General features: G+C 39.9%; 4 protein-coding genes, 5 long non-coding RNA genes and 1 pseudogene across 10 annotated transcripts in view; 7 read left to right on the top strand and 3 right to left on the bottom strand.

Annotated features, from left to right (window-relative positions):
- Nucleotides 1-27,687, bottom strand: part of LOC124312826 (exportin-1-like) — a 639,300-nt gene that overhangs the window by 585,369 nt on the left and 26,244 nt on the right. The window lies entirely within an intron of this gene.
- On the top strand, nt 72-3,851 carry LOC124313692. Its single transcript, XR_006910996.1, has 5 exons — nt 72-235; nt 2,373-2,501; nt 2,559-2,708; nt 2,773-2,882; nt 2,942-3,851. It is a non-coding gene; the product is annotated as an uncharacterized LOC124313692 (long non-coding RNA).
- On the top strand, nt 3,847-4,118 carry LOC124313703. The gene is made up of 2 exons (XR_006911008.1): nt 3,847-3,913; nt 4,032-4,118. It is a non-coding gene; the product is annotated as an uncharacterized LOC124313703 (long non-coding RNA).
- LOC124313576 lies at nt 4,181-5,977 on the top strand. Its single transcript, XR_006910816.1, has 7 exons — nt 4,181-4,202; nt 4,272-4,538; nt 4,632-4,748; nt 4,827-4,955; nt 5,194-5,499; nt 5,608-5,739; nt 5,823-5,977. It is a non-coding gene; the product is annotated as an uncharacterized LOC124313576 (long non-coding RNA).
- On the bottom strand, nt 6,019-6,566 carry LOC124313739 (annotated as a pseudogene).
- LOC124313642 lies at nt 8,239-8,945 on the top strand. Its single transcript, XR_006910941.1, has 3 exons — nt 8,239-8,342; nt 8,423-8,595; nt 8,676-8,945. It is a non-coding gene; the product is annotated as an uncharacterized LOC124313642 (long non-coding RNA).
- On the bottom strand, nt 14,361-15,858 carry LOC124313740. The gene is made up of 5 exons (XM_046778551.1): nt 15,534-15,858; nt 15,049-15,389; nt 14,810-14,972; nt 14,588-14,751; nt 14,361-14,501 (listed from the first exon to the last, which is right to left on the bottom strand). The coding sequence occupies exons 1-5, from the start codon at nt 15,592-15,594 to the stop codon at nt 14,361-14,363; spliced, it is 870 nt and encodes a 289-aa protein (XP_046634507.1). The 5' UTR covers nt 15,595-15,858.
- Nucleotides 20,588-23,794, top strand: LOC124313566. 2 transcript variants are annotated; one of them, XR_006910799.1, is made up of 3 exons: nt 20,588-20,599; nt 23,430-23,531; nt 23,675-23,794. It is a non-coding gene; the product is annotated as an uncharacterized LOC124313566 (long non-coding RNA). The 2 variants fall into 2 exon arrangements; XR_006910798.1 differs by lacking the exon at nt 20,588-20,599 and adding an exon at nt 23,263-23,364.
- Nucleotides 24,403-25,759, top strand: LOC124313741 (serine/threonine-protein kinase/endoribonuclease IRE1-like). The gene is made up of 2 exons (XM_046778552.1): nt 24,403-25,229; nt 25,294-25,759. The coding sequence occupies exons 1-2, from the start codon at nt 24,916-24,918 to the stop codon at nt 25,757-25,759; spliced, it is 780 nt and encodes a 259-aa protein (XP_046634508.1). The 5' UTR covers nt 24,403-24,915.
- On the top strand, nt 26,904-27,629 carry LOC124313492 (keratin-associated protein 19-2-like). The gene is made up of 3 exons (XM_046778450.1): nt 26,904-27,262; nt 27,339-27,353; nt 27,543-27,629. Exons 1-3 carry the CDS (start codon nt 26,919-26,921, stop codon nt 27,544-27,546), a joined length of 363 nt encoding a protein of 120 aa, XP_046634406.1. The 5' UTR covers nt 26,904-26,918; the 3' UTR covers nt 27,547-27,629.

Here is a 27,687-nt window from a genome sequence, read left to right on the forward strand (position 1 = left end):
TAAGTTTGTATATGTTATTTAGGACATGATTTTCATTAATTTGTTGTAAGTTCGCTTAAATGTACGTTGTTATTTGGTCAAACTAGATTTCTCTTCGTTCTCTTCCTTCAAGCTGATGTTAGAAATATTGGCGTCGTTCTCAGGTGATCCAACTTTGACAGTTCGACTGGGCTCTGTTGGTGCTTGACTGGTGAAGGTATTCGTTGCTACTGGTGTTTCGTTTGATGCTGGAAAGGTAGGAAAAAAAATTTAACTTTTTATGATTCAAAATGGTCGTTTGCGGCTGTGTCGAATATCTGTTGAGGTTAGAACTTTAGAAGTAGCTTCAGGAGTAGTTGGTGGTTCGGTTGTTGGGAGATCGGTCGTCATTGGCCTGCCAGTTGTTGGAATATATTTAGCTGTTATTGTCCTGTGTATTAGTTGAGAAATGATTTCAGTGTTAAGTATTTCCCTGTTTATGGTATTGCGGTTTGGGTCTTTTGAATAGTAATGTTAATTGTAGGGAGCTGTTTACTTTAATGATGAAGCAGTAGAATTTTTACGAAGGTAAGCAGATTTCAGAGCAAGCCACGGATATTTAGTCGTCATTTCTAGGAAATGTTTCACGTTATCGGGTTCGTTATCATGTGGATAAATTTCAAACGATGATGATGAATAACGGTCGTCAGTTTGCTCAGGAGATTTCAGAATAACCCATGGAATGTCTTGATATAGTCGTTGAAACAAGTTGTGGGTGGGCGAACAGTCGTCGATGATGGCCACTGACTTGTCTTTTCTGTTGACGAAGGGAAATAGGTGACTGAATCCGACGAATATGATGGATGGCTGGATTCGGGGGATTGCGAGACTAGCCAAGATTCGTTTTCATGATTATTGTCATTATAGAAACAGCTGGTTGTTTAGTTGGTGCTGTGCTAGTTGAAGTAGTTTTTGGTACTTTGTAACGGGAATTTGATGTTTGAAACCATGGCTGGGCTTGATGATTATTCTTGGCCCTTTTCCGGCTTCAAAATCTTCCATTTGTCGATTTATCCGTCGTCGACTGAATCTTACGTTTTCCTTTCTGACTCCAATCTTCTTGTCATTCACACATTCACCTGATTTTTTAAATATTTACTTTTGTATTGTTCACCCAATTTTGAAAGTTGTATTACCTTGAAGGGTAAATGACAAGCCCTCAGGGTTTCCGTCGCCGATTCCTGTATTATCCATAATAATGGTCACATCTTTTGGTTGGTGGTTGTTACTGGAAAGGCGGAACGTCGCGGAACGCCGCCAATGCGCCCGCAAATTCTACATTTCGCAAGTACAGATTTAACGGGATTGTTATTAGATCAATTTCATTGTAACCGAATCTAAATTTCTTGTTTTCTTTTGTTTTTTATTAGAGAAAAAAAAGTTCTCACAAATCTGGCAAAACCGCACCTGGAAAAACCACGTCAATTATCTTTTCGCGGCTTTGAAAAAGGGGAGAGGAAATTTTTCTGTTATTTCTGCTGGATTATTTCCGCTTCCCTTTTGATTTCTTCCAATTGATGCGACGTGATATCAGAAATGGCTTCGTCGATAATCACGTCATCGTTAATCACAATGGACGTACCCCGTTTGTGGCCGCCTTTGAATTACTGTTGGGTCCATTAAGAACCGGACTTTTGGTCGTGAGTGACACCTTAGTGCCTGATTTTCGGGTCGTAGTCGATTGTTGTTTAGTTTCTTGACGAACGGTGGGGGAAGTAGGGCGAACTGTAGAAACACGAGTGGACGAAGGAACAGCAGATTTAGTTGCTGGTTTCTTGGCTGCAGTGCTGGGACGAACGGTGGTCGATGAGAAGCGAGTCGCTGTTGTATTTGGTGATTGGCCTGAACCAGTTGATGTTTTGTTAGGCGGGCGTTGAGTATGGATGGATGTTGGCTTGCTTATCGATGGACTAGTCGAAGAGCGATGGGTGGTGGGTGGACGAACCGTAGTCAAGGGCTTAGCTGAAGTAGATGGGGTCGTTTCAGATGCCTTTAAAACTTTAATGGGGAATGACTTTCACTAACGGGAGATTTTAGAATGACCCATGGAATAGGGGAAGTAACGTGCGGGGTGACGTGGGGAATCTTTAGGAGATTATTCACAGGACTTTTTTACGAGTGAATCGCTGCTGGAGCTACAATCTTATTGCTAACGACATTTGGAAATTTGTTTGACGAAGAAGATATCTTCGTGTCGGACAGCGGCTTCAGGATGAGCCAGGGAATGTCTGATTGATCTTCTAAATGGTTTGACGTCGTTTTATTGAAGTTTTAAGTGTTTGGCAGGATCGAGCTGATGGTTGTGGAACCAAAGATCCCAGGTGTGATTAATCTCGGCCCATCTCCTTTAACAGAGTCTTCCCTCAATCGATTCACTCATCGAGTAGTGGACCAATAATTTTCAATATCGACGTCAATCTTCTTGATATCCGGCCTGATTTGAATACATTCGCCTAGAATTCACCATAGAGACACAGAATTAGGTATACAACATTCAATTGATTCATCTAATTATCTTTAAATGCCATTTTACTTTGAAGGCTGAAAGACAAACTCTCGGAACGGCCGTCATTTAATCCAATGTGTTTTCCATGACGATGGAAACATCTTCCAGTTTTTGGTCGTCCCTCCACGTACCACTGGAAGGGCGGAACTGTTCCGATCCGGCCGCAAAGTCTTAACACAAAAAAGTGATAGTAATTCAAGGAAATATAATTTTACAAAGAATCAAGTACTTTGCTTCCTTCATTATAGGTGTCACGGTGTAGTATTCCTTTGTACAGCCATCCACATCGGCCAATCGACTCCGGACATCCACTCTCATTGTGACTGAGTACGACGGAAGAGCGGACTCACCTGTGAATGTAATTTATTAAATTATTAAAGCCGTTATAAAAGTTTTATTTATACTTTGACATTCCAGATGTACAGACAAGAGGATAATTCCGCCCGGTGAAGAAATGCGACGATTCGTGGAACGAGAGTCGATCGAATATCAAAGGGACATGGATTGTTCCTCCACACGTATCTGTTTTTCAAATTTGGATTATTTACTATAACCCCTTTTTATATTCAAATGTAGACAAACCAAAAAATAGGCTAACGATGGCCTATTTTTAATATCAGTCCATCGACCAGCCAAATTAATAGCCATTAGCCACGATTTTATGTCAGAAACTGAGTTCAACAATTTCGAAAACCAATATTTTTGCGCGCGTGTAATGATGAATTATTGGTTGAAAAGTTGAATTTTTTAATTTTCCCGTTCCGGCTCAACACGAAATTGGCGTTTCCTATCCTATCCTAGTAGGTTTTTCTTTTAGGTTAAATCTTCTTTTTACCGTTATGAGTAAAAACTGTACTCAACTCTGAAGCGACGAGTAGGTGGCACTATAAACATTCTTCTGGGGCCAGTTTCAGAAAGGTGATGCCCTTATTCAGTACAAACTGCTTTAAAATATGCACAATCTCTTGATGCTAATTGAAATGTCTACCTTCTGGCCACGAAGTCACACCAAGAGACACAATACTCAGGAGAATGTGAATTTTGTTGCGAGTCTATTTCTCTTAAATTTTTTTCCTATGAACATGGGCTTATAGTCAGCGAGAACTCGTCTACAATACAACCAATCGTAATCGCGTAGTGTATAACAGAAAGTTTGGAAAATGGTTGATTTAAGTAAACACAGCTGCTTTCGTTCCGATCCGATCTCCGTTGTTTATTTAACTTTTTAATTCGATTTGAAGGAACTTATTATGAAAGATTCTGACAGGTAATGTCAGGTCAATTAACTTAAGAATCAAAACTCATTACTAGATGTCGCCAGTGTCGCCAGTGTCGCCCTTGTTGTTCTTCCATCGTGAAAAGAGACGAAACAAATTGTTGCTAAATTTGGTAAAATTTTAAATTTATACTTGTGTTTGTGATACCAAATTGAACTTCGTATTTTATGACAGTTTATCTTGACCTAGTGTCGTTATTTTATTGGTTAACTTATTTCTTCAAATTCTAGATGCATACTGTCAGTCAAGTTGACTTAGTTAATAGCGCTCAGTCAATTTCCATCCATTTAGATCCTCATGCTGTCAAAAGCCTAAAACTCATGTTTGAAGCACACATTTAATTAGAAATGTGTTATATTTGGTTTTCCCCATGTGATTAATTATTATTTCTTGATTGACAGGTGGGTCCCTCCCAGTAGTTTTTGTTCATGAGCATTTTCATTTCCTCATTTTTGAAATCTTTTTTTTAGAAATGGAACCCAGAAGAACTAGAAGCTCTCTTCTTTTTTCATCTTTAAAACCTATTAGAAATGCAAGGATGGTCAAGTCTACACGTGTGCCTTCTCATGAGTTGGCCAAGCTGAAGGCCTCAAAACCAATGCTACATTAGATGAATTTGTGAGTGATTGATTGTGATGCCACTGACGGCATTATCACCCATTATCACATCATGTTTGCTGTTCTGTTTACCCTTTTCCCAGTTTATATAGGGGAATAAAAATGTGCCATCAGTTAAGGTAATTCCCCATAACTGTTACCAGACCATTACAATCATTTTATTCTTTCCAAAAGATCTGCAAACACTAAGGTTATAAATTTCGTTCTTTTAGTCAATGGATGGCGATGCCGCTACTGGTCTTTTACGATGTCTTGAAATCAGTTTTGAATAATAGTTGGAATCTGGGGAATCCTCACTCATTATCGAAGTAACTTTGCAGTCAACATATGTGAGGAGTTTTAGATTCATTACATTATTTGCATATCTTCATTGTTGTTTTTTTTCATGCAAATCAACCTGCAAACAGGTCGGCCAGTTTGTTCAGACAGGATGTCCTTCACGCTTGAAGGTCGCGGGAAACATTACGTGTAAAACTGTCAATGCGGTGGTGTAGAGGTTGATCGAGAACTGGACGTGTTGCATCATCATCAAGTAAGTTCAAAGCCATTTGGTATTCATTTTCATTTTTGTAGACCCATCCAAAGCAACGTAAACTTAAAGAAAGAAAGGCCAGTTTGCATTTCCTCCAATCTCGAAGGTCACGGAGATCATTTCGTGAAACTGGCATGCGGTGGTTTAGAGGTTGGGTAAGAATGACACGTGTTTGATGACAAGCAGGCACAAAAGCCGCAAGGCTCAGCCATTTGGTATTCACTTTGATATTGGTTTTGTAGACCCACCCCCAGAAACGTCACCTGCAGAAAGAAAGGCCAGTTTGCATTTCAATCGAAGGTCATGGAGATCTTTACGTAAAACGTATCATGTTATTCATGTAGAGGTTGGGTGAGAACGGGACGTTTTGCATCATTATCAAAAAGGTAAAATAACCGCAAGGCTTAAGAGGAGGGGTGAGAAAAAGTCGTATGAAAGGCGAGAGAAAAGTCGACATCGATCAGTCGAGCGGGTACCTCCGACACGGTAACAGCTGCTCTATTTGCCATCAGCTGCATTCTTCATCGTATATCAGTTCTCAATCATGGGTAAATTTTCTGTTGTTACATGGAGTTATGTATCAATTTCTATTGTTTTCTCTTTGTTAACATGTCAGATATTTATGCATATTAATTGTTCAATTATTTATTGCTTAGTCGTACAAAAGGGCAAGGAAAAGGCGAAATAATTCAGCAGCCGAGTGAGCATCTCCGACACGGTAACAGCAACTGCAGTGCCCCATTTGTCACCAACTGCATTCTTCGTCGAGTTGCTAGTTTAAATCATGGGTAAAAATTTTTACATCGAGTTGTGAATTAACTTTCTATTTTTTAACATGCCAGTTATAATGTGCAAATAATTATGTGTCTAGTTAACTATGGCGTCATGCTGCTGTTGGGTGATGCATCGTTGATGGCTGGTTCAGCCACTGCCCACTGGTGTGCCGACGTCTCCTGGTAAGGTGGATAACAAATTGCAACGCCGCCACCTTGCTACACAACATGCGACACGACCAGTTGCTACACCGTGGCCACTGATCAAATACACGTATGGAGAGATATGGAGTATCATAGATACATATAGACCCACCAAGTGATGTTGCGATGATGCAGCTGCTCTTATACCCATCGAAACATTTCAAACCGGGGTGGGGCGAATGAGAGAGAGAGAGAGAAGACGTAAGAAAAAATGTAATTACTTTGCCAGTCGATCGGACTCCCTTCCACAGTGAGAAGTAGACGAGGTAAAAGCCGGCGAAGACGTACAGGGCCAGCGACCATTGGATTGCTCCGAGATCGTCCATCCCGTCCGACCGGTAATTCTCCAAGACGTTCCGCCTAATAGTTGAAAGAATAATAATGGTAAATAATATCTTTTTAAATTGGTAAATGAGTGGGCGAGAATAAATCGTACTCAAAGTATTCCTGAGCGGGACTTTGGACGAACGTGCCGTTATCGACGGGTCCGACAAATGCGCAACTGTTGGTGTTCCACGGGTGGTCGCACGACGTCCACAGCAGCTCGGACGTGAACGAAGCCACGAAATAGTAGACGGCCAGCCGATGATGGTATTACAGTACATGCCCATGTAGAAATCGATGATGCAAATGGCGTATTAGCCCACTCCTGCGTGTTGTGTACACAAGTCAAGTCACGCGTGTTTTTTGTTAATTCAAACTTTCAAAATAAGACAAAACGGCAATGATTTGTACCTTTCAGGGCCGGGCAGATGCGCTGCCAGAGAGTTATTTAGGCAGCTGCTGCGGTGAAACTGTCCCAGGGCCAGCTCCATGTAAAATAGCGGCAGGCACCATCACAACGACATAGGGAATGAGGAACGCACCTGCATAAAAAACACCCGTCAAAGGATCGATTTACTTTTCATTCACGGCATTAATCAATCAGCGGTCCAGTTTACCTCCTCCGTTTTAGTAGCCTGGGGGTGGGGTGGTGCAGAAAGAAAAGGAAGGTTCAATTCTGTCAATTAATTACGGCGAGGATTAATTTTGATTGAAAAGAGATAATGGATATTAATAATGCGTACAGATGTAAGGGAATCGCCAGACGTTGCCATCAAGATCGACCGCAAAGCCAATGACGGCCAGAAGGAATTCGGCTTTCTTGGCCCAGGTTTCACGTTCTTCCAGGGCAGGTGAGTCTTCGTTGGGCGCATCCGGCCGGTGGCTTCCGGCGCTCACCACCGTAGTCTCCGAGAGGAAGAAAACGATTTGCGCCTTGTCTTCGTCCTACTGCTCGTCGGCCGCAGCTAAGCCGGAATTAACCTTGCCGGACAGGTTGGTCTCTTTCGCCATCTTGACCGGCTGCTGCTGTTGCTGCCTCAGAAGACTCTCAGCTGATCAGCGTCAGATTTCTAGTGGGAACGTGTGAAATATCAGGTGTGGGGCTAAACAAGGATCACTCATTTTAATTACGGCAACTTCAGCGTCAAGGAAATTTGACTGTGGCAGGAACAAGTTTCTTCACAGGGTAGACAATCATGATGGCAATGGACAGACCATGTTAAATTCACGTTCCATGATGTAGATTTCCTTGCTTGCACAACTAGGTAGCCAAACCCAATCCAAAAGTTGTACAGTCCTAATTTTAAAGACATAAAAATGTAGTTTCCATCTGTTTCACACAAAATAATTAAAATTTACCAGTAACTCCAGTCTTGGAATAGAAAAACTGGAACCACTTATCGGGTATGAAGCCCATGCAACTTTGCCAGGATACTCTTGACGGCATGGTCTTGGAAAGTTGACCAAATCCTTTTCTTGGTTTTCTGTTGTAGCAGCAGCTGCCGCATTTGAGGTGGCCGAGTTCTGGGTCATACGAATAGGCGAATGGCCAAGCGAACTAACCCATTCGAAGAGAAATGAGTTAGGTACTGAATTTTTACATCGTAACAAAATTATCATCTAGATTGAATTCCTTGACCAACAATATTAAGTGGTGAAAATTTTTACCCGGTTTCAATGCATTCCTTGTCAGCATGTTGACTTGGTGTTTGAATATTGAGAAAATACAATTTTAACTAATAAAGCTGTGGTCAGGACTCAGGTTACAAACAAAACAGAGGGTACTACACTACTGGCAGCAAGGAATAATAATGGCGGACGAGAGGACGAAAGAAACTACACATTCATTTTAAAAACTATTCAAAATGGAAAATTTTTGTTTCAAATTATAGAATTCAATGATTCTGTTACAATTAAAAAAAAAATGTGACAGTAACATTGAATTTTTAAATTGAAACAAAATGATTTCCATTTTGAATAGTTTTTAACATGAACGAGCAGTTTCTTGCTGTCCGCCATTATTACCATTGCTGCAAGTATCCTGTGTTCGGCTTCTGTGCCAAGTGCTAACTTACGACATTTTTTTCCAAGTAAGTCCACCACAATTCACAGTGGTAACTTTGTTTTTTGGTTTCTTAACATTTCTGAATGTAATATGTCTTAATGTCAGGAGGAGGAGGAATTGTGTTGGAAACGAAAGACGTTGGAAACAAAATGATTTCCATTTTGAATAGTTTTTAACATGAACGAGCAGTTTCTTGCTGTCCGCCATTATTATCATTGCTGCAAGTATCCTGTGTTCGGCTTCTGTGACAAGTGCTAACTTACGACATTTTTTCCCAAGTAAGTCCACCACAATTCACAGTGGTAACTTTGTTTTTTGGTTTCTTAACATTTCTGAATGTAATATGTCTTAATGTCAGGAGGAGGAGGAATTGTGTTGGAAACGAAAGACGTCCCCAACGGCCGACGACGAGATCCGGCCGGACAACCAGGATTCCGGCCCATTTACGGGAGTACGATCTTCGGGGCCCCCGATAGGTGGTCCCTTGTCACCCGCCTAACTGTACTGATTCTTTGTGCCCTTTCCCCCCTGGTGTCAATGTAATGTTCTGGAGGGGGTCGGGCCCTCTCTGTCTCTATCTATCCATACTACAAGTCAGTTCAATACAAGTCAGGTTAGCAATCTAAAATCAGTGTTCTCATCTTTATTCATTTCATCCAATATTCGGTAAGGCAAACTTGACACTACTTCCCTGCCGAACAAATTGATAGAAAAGACAAATCAAAACTGAAAAAGATGAAAGCTGCAGCTTTTGACAGTGATGATGATGGCGAAGGTATTGCAAATAAGTTTACAAAAATTTTCATGATTTTGAGCTTTTTTTAATTTATAACAAAGATAATGCGATGCGAACTGTATGCAGGTTAGTTAATAAATAATAATTATTAATAAAAAAATGACAATAAAAATTAATGACTTATTCTTTAGACAACTGATGAGCCTAAACCTATTGCTGGCGGAAAATATATCGAAACAATTCTGTCATTGTAGAAGAAGTAAGTAAGATGCGTGATGGCGCACTACTGAAAACCTTTTGCAATTACGTAGAACGGCAATGGTTCAAACATTCGTTATGGCCACCAACAACATGGTCGATGTTTATGGAACATCGTCGCACAAACAATGCAGAAGGTACAGTATCCTACAAAAAAATCCGAACGGCGATTTTTTTGTTTTGAACAAGAAAGAGGGAGAGATTCCAATGCATATGATTTATGCAAAGGTAAAATTCCGTTAGTATATTTTTACTGCTTAAATAATTTAATGTTTCGACTTTTGGTTCAGATGGAGAGCATAGCAAATGTGTAGAAGATGAGGAAGAAGAGAATGTTAATGAAGATAGCCCAAATTATTGTCGCAAGAGCAACAACTACAATCGATTACAAAAGTTAAATTAAAACTAATAAAAATAAAAAGTCTTAATTATATTTTTGATTTCCATTCAGATTCTACGCATTTTAATGCAAAACTTATGGAATTATGGAAAAAGTTTCAAGACAAAGCCCTATCCTCTAAGGAGCTGATGACGATGATGATGACGATGAATCGGATGACAGATTAAGTGACAATGAAAAAGATGTAGGACAAGAAAGAGGGAGAGATTCATTTTTTCATTTATATAATATTAATAACAATCTTACTGTAAGATTCTTACATTAGCAACCCCCAATCCTGGTAGCCGGATGGAACGGGCGGAAGGAAGCTTTGGTAGCTATCATTGACATAACGCCAAGAGTCAGGGCCAAGCGATCGAAATTCGTCGAGAGGCAAGTAAGAAAGAGAAGATATAATAATGCTCGCCGTCATCTCCGTAACGGTAAAAAAAAGTCGGGCTAGGAGGCAAGATTCGTTCAGATTCAAGATTCTTGCAGTTCAATATTAATTCTTAATTCATTGCATCGATATCAACTTCTTAGTGAATGATCACACCGTTTGGAAATAAAGGCTGCAAACTGTACCTGTAAATATTTATTTTAATATCCTCCACACAGTAAACATCACAATATAGAAATAATTGAACAAATAAAATTTTATAAATAGAAAATATGTTAACATCAAATTAACACTTAAGTCTTAATTTCAACAAAGAACTGGATAACAAGTCCGATTTTTTTGCTTTTTTTAAATGTATGCATAACATTTACATTTGCAACAGTTTAGTGCGCAAGAAAATAAAGCACAGTGAAGTATGAATCACATTCCTAATTTGAAAAGGATACATGAAAATTCCGTCAGTATATTTTTACTGCTAAAATAATTTAATGTTTCAACTTTTGGTTCAGATGGTGAAGAAGATGGAGAAGAAGAGTATGATGAGGAAGGAAGGAAAACTCGCAAAAAGACTAAGGTGGTTGATGTGAGAAAGAAATCAGAACAAAAAACTAGCCACGATGAATATGAACCTAGTGAACTTGAACAGGCTCATGATACTGAATTCCATGCAAAGGTGAAATTCACACGAAATTCACATTCCTAATTTGAAAAGGAAACATGAAACCTTGCCTTTTTGGGATGAAGTGCATTCTAAAAGAAGCAGGGTAACTTCCCTTCTTCATGAAATTTCTAATGAGAACCTGAAAAGTCTAAATCACTTAGTGAAAATTAAGGGGTTGGATATCAAGGTTACTAGAAAATTTGTGCTCAAAATTGGACATCAGCTTAAAAACATTATGTGCATTATATATAAAGTGCTGTGAAAAGAATGCATATGATTTATGCAAAGGTGAAATTCCGTCAGTATATTTTTACTGCTTAAATAATTTAATGTTTCAACTTTTGGTTCAGATGGTGAAGAAGATGGAGAAGAAGAGTATGATGGGGAAGGAAGGAAAACTCGCAAAAAGACTAAGGTGGTTGATGTGAGAAAGAAATCAGAACAAAAACCTAGCCACGATGAATATGAACCTAGTGAACTTGAACAGGCTCATGATACTGAAATCCATGCAAAGGTGAAACTTAGTTACTACTGCGATAGTTTTTTTTTATCTTGTTTCTAATGGTAAACATTAATTTAACAGATTATAATAACTGATATGCCGGAACGCATGCAACACCGGAATTATCCCATCATTCCTGTCGAAGAAGGTTCTGCCGAACTGGATTCTGAATCCAACTGGATATACAGACGTGCTTTTATCTTTAAGGGACCACAGACTGTCGTTAAGATTCGTCGTACCCTCGAATTCATTCAAGTCAGCAAATCACTGGCAGAGCAAAACCACAAATAAAAACGGATAAAAATATTTAAAGTCAGCAACACGGGATAGCACTTGCAATGCAAATAACACAAATGATAACAGTAAAAAATATTTAAAGTCAGCAACCCGGATATAACTGGGAACTTGGCTGCTTCAGGAGACTGCCAGCACAGCTACTTCTGGATAACACAGGAATCACACGCTGCATACAACAGTTCAAATAGTCTTCATCACATCTTACACCATCAGGCTGCAACAAGGTAACCAACAGCAAACCTGTTTAAGAAAATAAAAAAATTACCATCAGGGAAACACAGTGTGTACACAATTAATCAAGACTCATTATGTCAAAAGAATACAAGGATTAAGACAAAACTACGCGGTCCAACAGATCTCTCCGATATCTCAAATTTTACAAAGGAAGTTAGAATTGGCAAAGTATTCAAATTCCAAATTGATCTTTAGTCATATTAACAAAGTACTTTGGTAGGAAATGGGATAAAAATAATTACGTTTGCTTTTGCATGGGACGAGACGTACGGGTACAGGCAGCAAGACACACGAGGCACGACATTTCGGCAAAGTGAACAGGCACTCAAGTCAAGTCCGAGTTAATGATTTTGACAAATTGGTACAGAAATCACCTGTAAATTTACACATCGAAATTTAACATTTAGTATTTAGAACCCTAAGAAATTATTCAAATTAACAAGAAATACCTTTTCATTTTGGGAAACGTCACGACCGGCACGTCACTTCTGCTGCGTCAAGGATCAAATGGCCGAATTTCTACTAGCGCCACCTAGCGACAGCCAATCGGATTGCTTGCTTGCAGACAGCACACAGCAGCTAAATTTGAATTCGTCACGCCTTTCACTAGCTGGCACGAAATGAATCAAGTGGGGATGGACAGTTGGACACTAGATTACTCCAGCAGCTTTCCCTATGACAAAACACACAAATTCTTTAGTTAGCTATTTTGGATCATTCTCCTAACTAATTCAACATAACAATCTATACTATTAACAGCAAGTATGGAGGGTCAAGACAAATAATACAACTTACAATTTTGCGCAATTTTGTGAAGAAAAGAATCATTTTCCTGCCTGTAGCTGTAAGGCAGCACACAGCAGCAATATGTTATCTGTGTATGAGTTAGGGTTCCAAGTTTCCAACTAACATGTTGAATCTAAAGGAAATATGCCAATAAATTTTCAACATTCATGCAATAAGGTATAGTTAGTGTTACCTACTACTTGAGTAGAAACTTCAGAAAATTACAAATCTGGTCATGTGCCCTGCTTCTTTTCACAGGACTTCTCCCAAGTTGCTGCAATTAACCTGAAGATTACCCATGGACTGTATTATGTCAAATAATAGATAATATGAAATAAAAGTTACACATTTCTTAAGGAATACAATACTTGTCTGTCATTGTCAATTGATGGTAGTAGGCTCCTTGTTGCCTTTCGCGTTCCTTCCTACACGTACGTTATAATAAGAATTATGAAAGGTGATCCAACTGGATGCAACACACATAGGCCAAAATCACATTACAAACAAGTTGCACAGAAATAAACTTGAATTTACTGATGAATTCATCGGTAACTTTCATGGAAAAATTAAGGAAAACTTTTGACAACTACTCAACCCACCATTCACATGATAAACAAGAACACAGACGTCATCTATTGGACACCTCTGACACTTCAAGTCCCAAAAACGCAATTTAGTTATTTTGAGACACAACATTGAATTTTTGAATTCTAGTGATATTGTAGATCTTAAATAACATTACTGCTTTGAATTAAAAATATTACATACACAGGGAACCATACCAAAAATGTTTTCACCGCCACTATAGTGTGATCCGTATGGCGACCGTAGAACTCCAAAGACCAAAGAAATCCTTTTTAAATATTATTAAAAAATAGTCTATTGTCGCGTAGTGGAGTTCTACTGTCGGGCACTGAAGTTCTATATTGTCGGGTATTTTTAATACCTGGTTTTATACCAATCGGAATATAAAAGATGAGCCGAAATATGAATAAAAAACGGACTCACATAGAAGGGACTGTCGATGCCAATGGCAGAGCAAGATATTTGAATCTGTTTTCCAAGAGGAGCCACGATTGAGAAAGAACAAAATTTTTTCCCATCCGAATATAATGTGAAAGGCGTAATGGAACCGAACTTGGCCGAGTTCGCCCTGTCGTCGCGACCAACTGAAATGAAAGTGTATATTAGCTAAATGTCAAAATCAAATTATCTCCATGAAAAATTACATTCTAGATTGGTGCCGTTCTCCTTTAGCGTGATCGCCCACTTGCAGCTGAACCAATTCGAGGGGGACACTTTGGAGGCCAGGCCAGGACCACTTTGTTATTGGAATCTGAATGATACACCTCGTTGATTACCGGCATAGTTTCGGGCACGGTATACTCTGTTATTCTACTAATATATTACAACCCAAACAGAATAATGAATTATGTGCGACACCAGATCAATAGCCAATACAATGAAAGATAATTGGCAATCAAAGACTCACTTCCAGATAACTTTCATATTCAGTGATGTCAACGTCGGTGCACGAAAATCTCAATCCGTTGATCAGCAGGAGCTTCGATTATGAACATACATCCTTCCGAATGGATTTTGAAGTCAGAGGTTAGCGTAATGGTCCCGATAGCTGATGTGGCCTCTCCATCACGACAAACTAATAGGGATACAAAATGGGAAACTTACTGTAATTCATAACATTTCATATTTGGTTTTGACTAAACTAAAGTTTTTTTCCTTTAATTTTATTAACGGTTACGTTTGAAGTTGGTTTTATTCTCTCTGCGTTAAGTCGTCCACTTGCAATCAATCCATTCGCCTTTGCCGAGATTCGACGCAATGACCACCTTATTTTCAGCAGTAGAAAAATAAGGCTTGTTTGCTTCGACTACATCACCCGAACTTAATATGGAAGTGGTTCCAGCAACCTGGAAAAAAATATAGGAACGAATATTGTAAGGTTAGGTTATCACTTGGATTTGGGTTATGGTCTTAACTTAAATAATCGACTCACTTGAAAAATACTGTCATAGCTTTTGAGATTGATGGCCGAACAATAAAATTCAATCTGATATCCTGGGGCTGCCACGATGGAAAAGGAACATTGTCTCGGCGTAGAATTGCCAGCCATGGGTTGAATGGTGCCATTGGCCGACGTGGCTTGTCCGTGTCGACACACTGAAAATACCAAGGCCTTTAATTTGATACTGAAATCGGAAAATAGATTATAAAATACGTTTAAACTTTGTGGTGTTCTCGTTGGGCATGGTATTATTCCATTTGCAATTGAAGCCGTCAGATCCTATAAATTCAGAATACACGGACAAAGTATTGGCCATTGAGTAATAAATCTTGTTTAGTACGGGTAGGGGCCAGTCACTTTCAGTCGCATCAAAGAACTTGAATAGTTTAGAGCACAAATGTTAATGAAAGCGAATGTTCGTCTATAAGTTGTGTGATGAAAAATCAACTCACGGCCATTTTACTGGTGTAGTTATTGAAGGAGATTGCAGAGCAGGAGAACTGAATCTGCTGGCAGGGCGGTACGACGATATCAAAGACGCACGAAGACGTGCTGGTCTGTGAAGTTTTATTGAGCTGAATTTGGCCAGTGGCTGCCGATGAACTCGTGTCCCGACAAAATGAAAATATTGCAGGATTGGTCGTCGGTTTAGTCGTGTGACAATTCTGGTTGTGGTTACATTCGGCTTGCGTGTGGTTGTCAGTTTGCGAGTGGTTGTCGATGGTGCCGATTTGGACGTGGTGGTTTTCAGTGTTGTTGCTTTCGTTGTTTTGATCGTCGACGACTGGGCCTTCTGTTTCGACAAAATGAATTAATACATTGTTTTGACCGCCGACCAATACTAGTGGCGAGTTAAAAAAAAACAAAAACAATAGAGCTAAAAGCACACTACTACAGCTAAACTCGAGAAAAAATCAATCGGTTTTTTTCAACTTACGGTGGTGGGCGACTAAACAGGTGGTAATCATCACAACGAGAATCGTAACGATCAATTTCATTTTCGATCAATTTCTTCTCTCCGCAAAAGAGCCCCACGGCTTCGGAATGGATTGCCAACGATAATGCGGATTGTTATTACACTTGTACGATCCACCAGGTCTCAAAGTCGTCTAATGGTTATAACTTCAACACGTCCAATCTAACCTGGCAACAAGTCTATGAGCAACAACCCCAAAACTTTTCAGATTGCAATAGGTGTCATGGCGGATGCAGGTGGACGATACAGCTGGCCGGCATTTTGCTTCAAGTGACACTGACGTTGATTAAAATTGCTTTTAAAAGGTCCTCGATGAGTCGATAGGAATTGGAGCGTTAATCGACTCGGCCAGGCAAGAAATTAAAACACGTGTGAGACAAACGTATGAGCTCGGAATAAGCTTGTTATTTTGCGATTTTCTAAAATTTCTAAAAATGTTTTGAAAGGCTTAAAAATTCGAAACGCTTAAACATGAGACAGCTACCAAGAAAAATCCCTTTGAAGTAACGCAACAACTTTGAAAATAGAGCGCATTGAGATGTTTACATTGTTGTTGCAGATTTACGACAACTACCGGGAGTACCATCATCCGACCAATCCGCCCATTTTGAACCACCAACCTACACGACGACGGACAACCCGCTGATAATCCAATCCCTAGCCAACAGTTTCTCCCCTCCACCGCTTTGCTGCACATGGACTACTAAAACCTGTTGGGCTCCTTCGTGATTTCGGGAGTGAGTTAAGTTAGGTAAGAATAAGTGATTCAAGTTTTTCACGGATGACGCTCTGGCCATTTAGAACAAAAAATCGAATTCGGTTTTAGAAAGAGGAGAGTTGCAGGTGCACAGGAATTTTGACAGTCAAAGAAACTCAGCCGCAGAGTTCTTGTATTATTGCGCAACACGCCGTATACCAACGTACCAAATTATTTCTGCTTTCGTGAAAAATTCAAGCGCCAAATAGAGCCGTTTTGGACGACACGAGTCTTTGATCACGTGACGCATATCAAGCGAAAAGGGCTAACATTTGGCCAGAGGAAAAACCCAAATAATATAATAATCAACTGGCAGTTACTCTTTCTATTAACCAAGGAACCGTTCCCAAAAAGTTTAACGAAAAGATTGAATGAATAGGAAAATGGGGCAGAGATCTCGTCAAATAAAAGAAACTTGGGGCTAATATTACGTAATCGGTGAACAAATGAAGTTAATATTATAAGGTGGTAAAAGTCGTGAACAATTCTTACCATTTAAGGCGATCCTTTTGCAGCTTTTCTTTGGTTTTCAGTGATGAGGATGATCAATTTGCTTTGCACCAGTGGAGCGATTTATCGCCACTCGCCAGCTCCTTGGTTTCAGTCGTCACCCAAAACTCGAGGCGGAAGTTGTGATGACGTCACGCGGCTGGTGACTCTCTGCTGTTCAACGGGAAATTTCGAGAAAAATGAGAGCGTATCATTTAGCCTTGAAAAAAGAAACTCTCACACTAAAGAAACAATAGGGCTTTTAGATCAAAACAAGGATTAGACAAAAGAAAACATGTTAAGAAACACCTATTATTCTAAAGTAAAATGGCGGGTGAAAATAAAATCACGACCTTAAGAAGTGCGGAAAACGAGCGAAGAAAGCGAAGTCCATGGCATGGATACCATCATTTGCTGCTGTCACACTGTAAAGGAACCATTAATAATGGAGAGAAATGAGAAAAATAATCAAGTGGCGTAGTTTATGATGGGGTAAGACAGGCTAAGTCCCTAATAATTTACGTCAAATTCAGAGACGACAGCAGTTGCGGTAACAGGCCGGCACTTGTAGCCCCGGAGTAGAAACAACACGGACCAGATGGGTTTATACTTCATACGTTCAATCATCTGGGAAGACTGAAATTCAATGCTGAATTGGGTGCACAATCTGACGCGATAGAATAATTCACCTCACCTATAAAATGAAACAAATATTTGTGAAACCATTTGTGGCAACTATTTGTGAGCTTTGGTTTATCACTATTAGCAACATCTGTCGAGAGTTTGCTGGGCAGATCGAGCGCATCATCCGCCATGGCCTGGGCAGCACTCGTGCAAAAATCTTGTCGTATTTCACTTTGTGCATCGTCGGGCTCTGTTTTGACTTTTAAAGTTTGTTTCTTTGCAGTTTTACACCAACGGCGGAACAACTCGTTGACCATCGAATCCCTGGCCGGCAGTTCCAACAGTTCCACGCTCTGCTGCACATAGAAAACGGTTTAATAGAACGTTAGTAATTAAAATTCAAATGTACAAGGCCATCCTAACATATGCAAATCGTTACTATGGCAGCCCATTAAATGAGAAAACTGAAAAGAAAATTGATGAATAGAGAAATCTTTTCTAGTAAAAGAATGTAGAAAAATGTACTGCTCTCTGAGTGTGTGTGCCTCTTTTCTTTAAAATAAGTTCAAGTGCAGTCCAGTCACATGGGCCTCGGTTCAATTACTTTTATGGCAATGGTAAAAATTAGAAAAAGGTCTTGATGATGTTGTCTAAACCATGAAGTGCCTCGCTAACCATGCCCATTTATTTTAATTGCTAATGACAATTAAGGAAAGGTTTTTGGGTCCACAAAGGCAATTTCAAAATGCAACTGCCAAGTCGAAGCGAACTGTGGTGGTGGTGGTCAACAATTGTTTAGACCCTAGACCGCATGTGTTCAATGCAGGCAGCACGTCTGCCAATTAAAACCCCCAAATAACAATTGTCCCATATTTCTACCTTGATCTGAAATCTCTTTCTTAGTTTCTGTTCAAAGCACAGAATAAGCATCGAATAAATGCCTTCCAACGGATATAAAAGAAACATGGCCAACAACGAGACGACCAAAATGGCGGGAAAGAATCGAAATCTGAGAAATGTTTACCTGTATCAATGACTAGGTGGCCGTCTTAATCTGGGTGTATCGTTGGGGGATTTCTTCATCTTTGCCATTCCAAAACAAGTCAATAACGTCACTTTAAACCGAAATAAGTAGGTGAGAAACAGGCAACGAGAAATTGTGCACACTTGAAAGGTGTTGACAAGACGAGCGAAAGAGCTGCACCGTTGCAAGTTCGTGACTTCCCTGAGCGTGACATCAGCTGACAGACAGAGTGGTGACCTCTATCGGCCAATTATATTACTAAACCACTTTGTATGGAATGGGCGGCAAAAACCAAAAAGGCAATCAAAGGTGTTTTCATTGCGTTTTTTAAATAAACAAGGAAAAGCATCTACGTCAATCATCCCATGCATCTTGAGTGCTATTAAGGCTCCAGTTAAATGACTTGACTACGGAATCAATTTGGCTGTCACGTTTGCCGTGATCCGATCGACTGTCTTTTTTCCCCATAAATATGATAAAAAGCTCACGTGCCGAATATGCCAAACAAGCCAGTGATTTGGCCATAATATATAATTTGGTTTCGACTGGTTCTGAATTGATCCCGAATCAATGTTATGCTGGAGCTGGACTCCCGACGGTGATGGCTCCTGGCTTGTTGGGACGGTCGACTAAACTGTATTTACGGTATGCAATAAAAGCACTTTTAAGATGCAAATATCATTTTTGACAGGTCTAAAAATATATCAAAAGAATAATCTCTCTGTTACCTCTGGCTTAAAAATAAGGGAACTTGGTCACGAGCGGGCCGGAAAATCAATGAGAGACTAATCAACCAAACCAACATCTCCATTTGAATCACAGTATACGTAGCTATATAACATCTTATTCTACAGCGGAAAGCAAACGATTGGAATCAACGCACACCAAGCGGTCCTATCAATCAACACGAATTCAAACCACTATATCATAATAATCTTCCCCCAATTGAAATTATTTGGCTTATTCGCCAGCCTCAAAGTGTATACAAATTCGGCTCGACTTACCTTATTAAATGTCGAATTGTTGTAGTTCAATAACGGGTCATCCCTTCTAAAAATCCATGTCAGCTAGTCAAGGACTGGATAGACTTTCAAAGATCCAGCAGTTAATTGCCAGTTCAATCTCACAGTCTGTCCCTCAGGATTCAACTTGTTTAGGCAGTTGATGCAAAACAAGTTCGTCGACAGATTGTCGAGTAGAGTCGTTTTTACCTTGTTGTTGTTGTTCGCCTTCCAACCGACTGGTGGGAGATCATTACGTGATCACGCCTAACTTTGTGTTGCACCACAATCCTCTACAAGGCGAACCAGCCGGTCACTGTGATGGATAGCAACAAGAACTTGATTAAAGAAACAACGATAAGGTTGCATATAAAATAATAATCACCTTGGGAGTTGCGCCACTTACTCTATGATTGACGAGTGCCAATGTGCCAAGGGGGAACCTAGAGTTATAGGAACAAATGAATCAAGGAATCAAAGTCAATTCAATTCCAGCATTAGAGTGTCAAATGTGTGTAGGGGAGTGATTAGCAGCCAACTTTGTATGACGTGACTCTTCCCCTTGTTCGTTTTCAAATTACGCTGTTAAAAAATTGATTATGCTCACAGTTTATCTTGTAAAAGTGAAGAGAGCATGTGTAGATTTGAATGTTTTATCGAGAAATACAAAATTCAGAAATGATACTTTCAGAGAGAATTACTTTGCATATTGCAATTTTCATATCAGTTTTTCAAAAGCAGCAGCGGGCTTACCGGCAGTACAAAAACGACTACACACGAGAACAACAAGAGTCCCTCTAGTGTTCATAGAGTCAAATACTGATTAACTCCATCTAGAAACTAATTGTGGCATCATTACGATGAAGTAGGTTCTGTTTCAAATAAACATAGCACTTTTTACTTAATAAACGCTAATAAACCTTACCTAAGCACCTTCTTCTGATGAGTCGTGGAGATTTATGAGTTTTCTAAGTTTTCGTTGGCGCGAGAGAAAACAAAGGGATGGGAGCGGAAAAAAGGAGAATTCTACTTCTTCGTTTTTCAACTTAAAATTCAACTTAGATAATAGAAATGAAAAAAATTGAAAAACAGACCTGATATAAAGCTAACGCAGGCCGATTTTTAAAAAACAGTCGCGTTTCCCTATCCCTAGCCGTTCAACTGCAAAAAAAGGCCAAAGTGGTCTAATTTGCATTAGGTCCTCTCGGCATTCCAAAGACTTTTAGAACCGGCTAAAAGTACTTCAGGAAATGTAAACAGAAAACCGGAAAAAAATCAGAGGTGTTCTCACTACCTCTAGCTATGTACATACCAAATTTGAAAGCATTTGGTTAAAAACTGTAGTACTGAGAGGACTGCAAAAACAGCGTTTTTGCATAAGGTCCTCTCGGGCTTCCAAAGACTTTCGGTAGGTACTGTATTCCTTTAACAAGAGACAAAAGGGTTTGTCGACCAATTATTCGTCACCTTGGAAACCAAATCGTACCTGCACTTAAACCCTGAGCATCCGTCGGACAATGTGGAGTCAACTACTATTACCGCCACCACGGAAAAGGCCAGTACAGGAGTTATTAACGGCCAAAATTCAGTCATTCCACCCGTTGCTACGGTCTCGGTGCAGCCACTTTCTTTTCCGGTTCTATATCGGCTCCTTCGATCGATCCCAGAGCCAAGCCGAGAACTGCCCGCGACCGTTCCACTCGAGATCAACGAGAAAGTAGCCAAAATGGAAGGAGTCCGGTTAGCAACATGAGATCTGATCTAAATCGTTCTCGATCACCGTTGCCATCGAGAACGTCGTGAATGCCCGAGGGGCGATCTCTGCCCGGATGATCACGGATACCAGCCGCCGGATCAGGGGTTATTGATATTACTGGACATTCCAAGACGACGTCCACAAAATCCACAGCAGCCCCCCCCCCCCCTGGGCAACTACCAGCCGCCTCCGCCAGGCATCCCGCCAGTTGTTTCTATTCCCGAGACGGAATTCCCTGATGATCAAGGTACAACAATAGTCCCTCATTTTCATGCAGTTAATCTGATCTTAATTTACTTTTTTTTTATTTTTGGAATGATCAAATTGAGCACATGTTTGACCAGAACGCCATCATTAAGGAAACGGATGAAGACGAAGATGATCTTGCTTCGGAAATGGTCAACATCGAGCCTGGTATTGATTTATCTTTTAATTCTATTCGAACTTCCCCCCTATTCAATTCTTTGTCATTTTAGCCACGCCCACTGAAGAGTAGGGAGACAACTGTTAGATTTGTAACAAAGGGCACAAGTCCAGTTTTAGAACATTCCCGTAGGAAGTCTTGTCAGAGAGTGGGTAGACAAGAGAGGAGCAACGTTGACGCTCTCTCTCTCAAATGAAAGGAAGAAACAGACGTAGTGTATGAGTTCGTCTCACTTATGAGTAAGATGAGTGTTCTTGGAAGGATTGATAATCTAACAACAACAACGGCCAGGTAACATTTGGCAGAACATGTAAAGTCTATTTCATTCCAACTCAATTAAATTCGTAAATTTTAGATAACTGGTGGACTGTCTGAATCTTACGCCTAGAGAAGAACCCACATTATCTGTATGGGTCCTCATGCATTTCAACTGCTGCTCATTGAGCAATCATTGTTTCTAAATTCCTCCCCAATAACCTTTTTGAAAAACATACACACTCACCATTCCATTCTCCACTTCAATTCAGGTCCAGCAAAAAATGAACATCACAGAGAGGCTTTCATTTCTTGATTCTAATATCTAATTCTCATAGTCCCAGCAGTCGATTACATGTCGTTTAAAAAAAATTGATAGGTGTTATCCTTTTATTGGTTCGAAAAAAAAACGATTGCGAAATTCCTGTTTGATTACAAAGGCAGTTCTCCATGTTGGAAATAGACAAGGATAAGAGTAAGATATGTGTTCAACTAGGCTTCTGTATTTCTAACAGGAATTAATCTGTGCCAATATGTGGGCTTCTCATTACATAGGCATGTAATACAATAATCATCCACAATGTGGGCTTGTTGAACCCGATTCCTACTTCAACAGGGCTTCATGTCATGTGACATGGATTGAACATAAATATATAATTACCTCGTAGTCCCAGCAGTCGATTCCATGTCGTTTAAAAAAATTGATAGGTGTTATCCTTTGATTGGTTCGATCAAAAAACGATTGCGAATGAAATACAAACAGAAGAATAGATCAATTCAATTTACGCCAGGAACGTGAAAAGGAAAATCAGATTAGGAATCAAAACTCAGGACACAATGTAAATGGTTCTTGATACAGAGATAGTTGCTGAGAAGCAACTTGAACAAAAACCCGCCAGCTATTAGAGCTAGTCTTTTGAGAGCTGCTTGACAGCGTGGTGCCAGGAGAGAAGTGGAAGAGGGAAACGGAAGGGCCTATACAGTAGATGAGAGAAGGCCGAGGAATCTCCCGCTTCACGAGTGCTGCCATCTAGAGTGCTGCCATCTAGGGTTGCATAGTTGCATATGAAATCACAACACTCCAACCCTTTCAAAAATAAATTTGAAAAAGAAAGAAAAAATATTTCTATTTGCTTATTATCCAGGTGTATAAATGCTGATATCGATACTCATAATTTTGTAAGATAAGAGGAGTCAACTAGTCCGACCATGATTGAAGTGACTGTATTGCACAAAGCGTGTAAAATTGAACGCGTAACATTTTGGTTATTTTTTTCGTGAGTCAATTATTTTTTTGTGCGTTTGAATTGCGATTTTTAATCGTGGTGGTGGCGACTGGAAACTGAGCCTCGTCTGACTTTGCATACGGGAAATTTTAGCAACTAGAATGTTATTACGGGAAACTGTCAGGTCAGTAACTTGCCAGTTCGAGTCGTGTAAAGTTCTATTTAAAAAAAAAACTGTAAGATTGAAAGAAATTTGTTTTTTCAAACATTTCTTTTACCTTTTTTTACTAATATTTTATAGGTTTTTTCTTGAAAAGAATACAATGGATAGAAGTAGTACTTTAACTGTCCAGACCAACCAAGATCACAAAACAGAGAAAAGTAATGCATTTTTTAATCAAAGGTATTTGATTTATTTTTTTTCAATCAGCGTTGTTTATAACATATTCTTAGCTCTTTTTTTCTATTTGGTATACCCTTCTGTACTATGTTTGTTTCTTTTCTCAAGGTGTCCAGTATATTCATTTGTTTATGTCTGTGTTGCAGACAATCCTCTGTCAAGCCATCTCCCGATGCGGCCGATAGTAACAAGGAGGTAATTGAATTGCATCAAGCCGAAATCTAGACATTGGAAAAGTCATCCGCTGAACAATGGCAATTATTGGCTGAGCTGAAGAATCGACTGCGCGCCTCTCGAGCAGTGAACCTATCACTACGACAGCAGCGACTGCAACAAAGTCAGCAATTGCAGCAACAACTTCTAAAGGTTAATAGCCTTTTAGCCCAAATTTGGGGGGCAAGGAAGAAAGCGAAAGGTTGGAAGAAACAAAAAGGAATAATTAGCCACTGGCCATTTCTTCCTCCTCCCCCCTCCAAAAAATATATGAATGAAAATAGACAGGCTGTCTGAAATTTTCATTGCGCGAAAAATTAATTTAACCAACTTAAGCTCATTGCCGATTATTGGACGAGTGACTTAAGGCGATTCCTTTCAATTTTTCCCGCTTTGATGCAAGATTTGGTAGCTTCTTGGTTTTCGTGTCACTTGTCAAAAAATTGACAGTGAGCCTAGGGCTATTTCAGACAGCCTGTCTGGTTTCATTCACATTTTTTTACTTCGGTGGGAGGGAGTCTCTTTCTTCCCACTTTTCGCTATGTTCCTTGCCCCCCAAATTTGGGTAAAAAGCCAAACACAGTTCCCCATAAAATTGACAGGTGGCTGTTTGGAAAAAAATCGCTGTTCGGATTTTTTTGCAGGATACTAGGGCTACAACATTTGAAATTTAATTTTTTGAATAATAAATATATTGGATACGTTTTAATTTAAATAATCCAAGAAATCTTGCGAGTATTCGGTCTTTTTCATATTTTGAAAATGTTGTTTGTTATGCGCTTTTTAAAAACACCGGAAAGCGGCCAACATGGTAGGGAGACTTTCAGATCTTAAACTATTCTGCATATCTCCGAACAAAATTGTTTGTTTTGAACCAGTAGAGAGTTAAGATCTTGAGCGACAAGTCCTCGACGGCTTGAGTGCTTGACGAGAGACATGCAGATATGAGACTACACCAATCGTTTGTTGTTGGTTTAAATAATTTTGGCAACACTCACTATTTTTTGGACAGTAACTTTTGTTTTTTAGTCAAAGAGTTGGGTGGTTATCGTGTTGACGTGGTGGGTTGCGTTTGTGTGGGTTACGTGTTTATCGTCAACTTTCTGTCATTAAACTAATATTTCTTTAGACTTTTTGCTATTAAAAGTTAATTGCCATTTAAGTTTCTTCAGTTATGTCAGGCCAAGTGTATGTCAAGTCGGGTAAAAGTTTTCGCTACGAGTCAACGGAAAAAAATGTAGTTGGGCGTGGCGCTCTCGGGAACGTTTTTGCCGGACATATTAAGCCGGATTTGAATACACCATGGAAAAAAGAAAGGAAAAAAGACCCTAGTGAGGTAAAACAGGCGGCTATCAAACGAGTGGAAATCAATTTTTCAGAGGAAAACTGGATGGATATTAAAAATGATCAGGAAGTTGTTGCGTTGAAAGAATTGAGTCATCCTTGTATCGTGCGTTTGTTCGCTGTTGAAGACGAAGAAGATTTCAGGTAATTACTCATTTATTTTCCTAATAATATTTGGTGTATTTAAATGATGTTTCCTTGCCGATAGAAACTACATTTTTGAACTCTGTCAAGCGAACCTTGAAGATTTTATCACGAAAAAATGTGTCGCGAATGACGGACATAATATGCCTGATGAAGTAGAAGGACTTTATCAGATGTCGTCCGGTTTGAAGTTCATTCACGAGAAAAAGATGATCCATCGAGACATCAAGCCCAAAAATATTCTCATTTCGGTACTGGATGGAAGTGCTCGACTGAAAATAGCAGATTTAGGATTCACCAAACGGCTAAAAGAAGACGGGATTCATTACGATTTGGCGAGTGGACTAAAGGGAACCGAATATTACATGGCCTCAGAGTTATTGGCTCTCAAGAATTCAACAGGGCGTGTTTTTGATACGGAATTACGGAGTGTACAATTGCGAGTGATGTTTTCGCCGCTGGATGCACTTTCTTTCGCTACCTCAACGGAGGTCTGCATCCTTTCGGCAAAGGCTTCAACATTGAATTAAACATTCTGGAGGGGAATCCAATCAATGTAACGAGTATAAGAAAAGCCTTTACGATTTTTGATAAGGAACTGATACATACGGCCACTTTAGATGCTTATTGATGTACTGTACATAATATTTACAGAATATGAGGATGAACAGTGGAAAACTGATCTCCTAGCAAAAATGGTGAAGTTCAACCATGGAGAGCGTCCGTCATTCTTAAAAATTGTTGAAATATTGGAGATCCATCTAAATGCTACAAGAATTCGGTCTTTTTTTCCGTTGGTTTCCAGTAAATTGTTCTCAATAATTCTCAATAATTCAGTTTACTCAGTGAGTAGAGCGAATAAACTTAATGTACCGGTATCTCCTAAAATCAAAATTAATTTCCCTACTAAGCTAGATATAGCACAGCTTGCCATAGGGGATCAAGCTAATATCATATGTTTTCCTCTAAGGAAATAATTATTTTGCTAATTTTCTTTTTCTTTAAGTATAGTAGAAGGATCACTTTCACCTGTTATTGTTGAACAAAACGAAAATTACGAAAAAACTAGATCGAGGACTGTTGGTGACGTGCAATTTGATCGGATGAACCTAATCGGCACGGGAGCTTATGCAACCGTCTTCGCTGGAACCTTCAAAGGCGAAAAAGTGGCAGTCAAACGAGTACAATACGAGTATGGACTCTCGTGGCAGAGATGAAGATTTAGACAGATCCGTAACCAGATCCATAACGGTTCATCAACTTTTCAATCATCCGAACATTGTGCAGTTCAAAGACTATCAAGAAGACAATGATTTCAGGTAAATGATTCAAAAAATATGAGCAATTAAATTTCATTTTTTGTATTTTTGAGCATCGAGAAAATTATATGTTGGCATTGTCATCTGTATAATTCGCCCATTGTGATCTCCTTATTTTTCTGTGATCCAAGTACTTTGTTTTGCTGGAGCTGTGTGCTGCACCACTTCAGGATTTCATTTACGGAAAATACAAAGGACCGATGCCCACAGATGAGCAAGTTCTTTTCCAGTTGGCTAATGGACTCGAGTACAACAGGGCCAAACTCAAGTGGTGCATGGCCAATCGGCATAGCAAAGAACCGGTCTTGCAGCTCTTGCATTTCTCACAGTGGAGAAATACGTCGAAGGATCTCTTTGCGTCCCTTTGAACATGGTCCCCACCATTTATGGATTGCGATTGGATAATCACGTCGAACTTGGAGCTTCAGCAATTCTCAACTTGCGACGTCGAAGAACACATCCGGTGAGCTTACGATGGAAGAAAGCACGGAGATTACGATCCAGAGCAGCAGGAGCGGCAGGATCAGCGGATGGACGACCCAAGCGCCAATTTGGACTCGGCTACTTGATCGGATCGGCCTTGGGAGGAGGCTACGGCTACGGCCGACCTTACGGAGGCTACGGAGGCTACGGAGGCTACGGCCGACCTTCCGGCTATGGTGGATATGGAGGATATGGACATGGGCATCATCCATATCATAACCACGGACACGGGTAACACTTTGATTTCCTTGAGATTGCAATTTTGAGTTGCTCAATTCAAAGTTTTTCTTTCATGTTTAATGAATAGCTATGGATACGGAAGATGTGATGAAGTCGAATAGAGAGAGAGAGATTGCGGCTCGGATCAGTATATTGGGACGACCAATGCTCTGTGAAGAGCAGACAGAGACTGAGAGAGACTGAGTGGGAGTCAGAGACATAGGGAGGGTGTCCTCTCCTATATATAGAGCCGATGGGTGCCGTGTTGCCAGATGGCATATCATCACAGAAGATAAATCGAATAATCGATTGATTTTTGACTGCCCAACTGCCGATGTCGACCTGTCATCAAAACTTATACTCATCCGAAGACGATTATTCCCCCCTCTCTCCCTCGCGTTACGTTTGGATTGACAAGATTTGACTTTTCTCTTTTG

This window comes from Daphnia pulicaria, chromosome 9, assembly GCF_021234035.1.
Source record: "Daphnia pulicaria isolate SC F1-1A chromosome 9, SC_F0-13Bv2, whole genome shotgun sequence".
Classification (NCBI taxonomy): Eukaryota; Metazoa; Arthropoda; class Branchiopoda; order Diplostraca; family Daphniidae; genus Daphnia; species Daphnia pulicaria.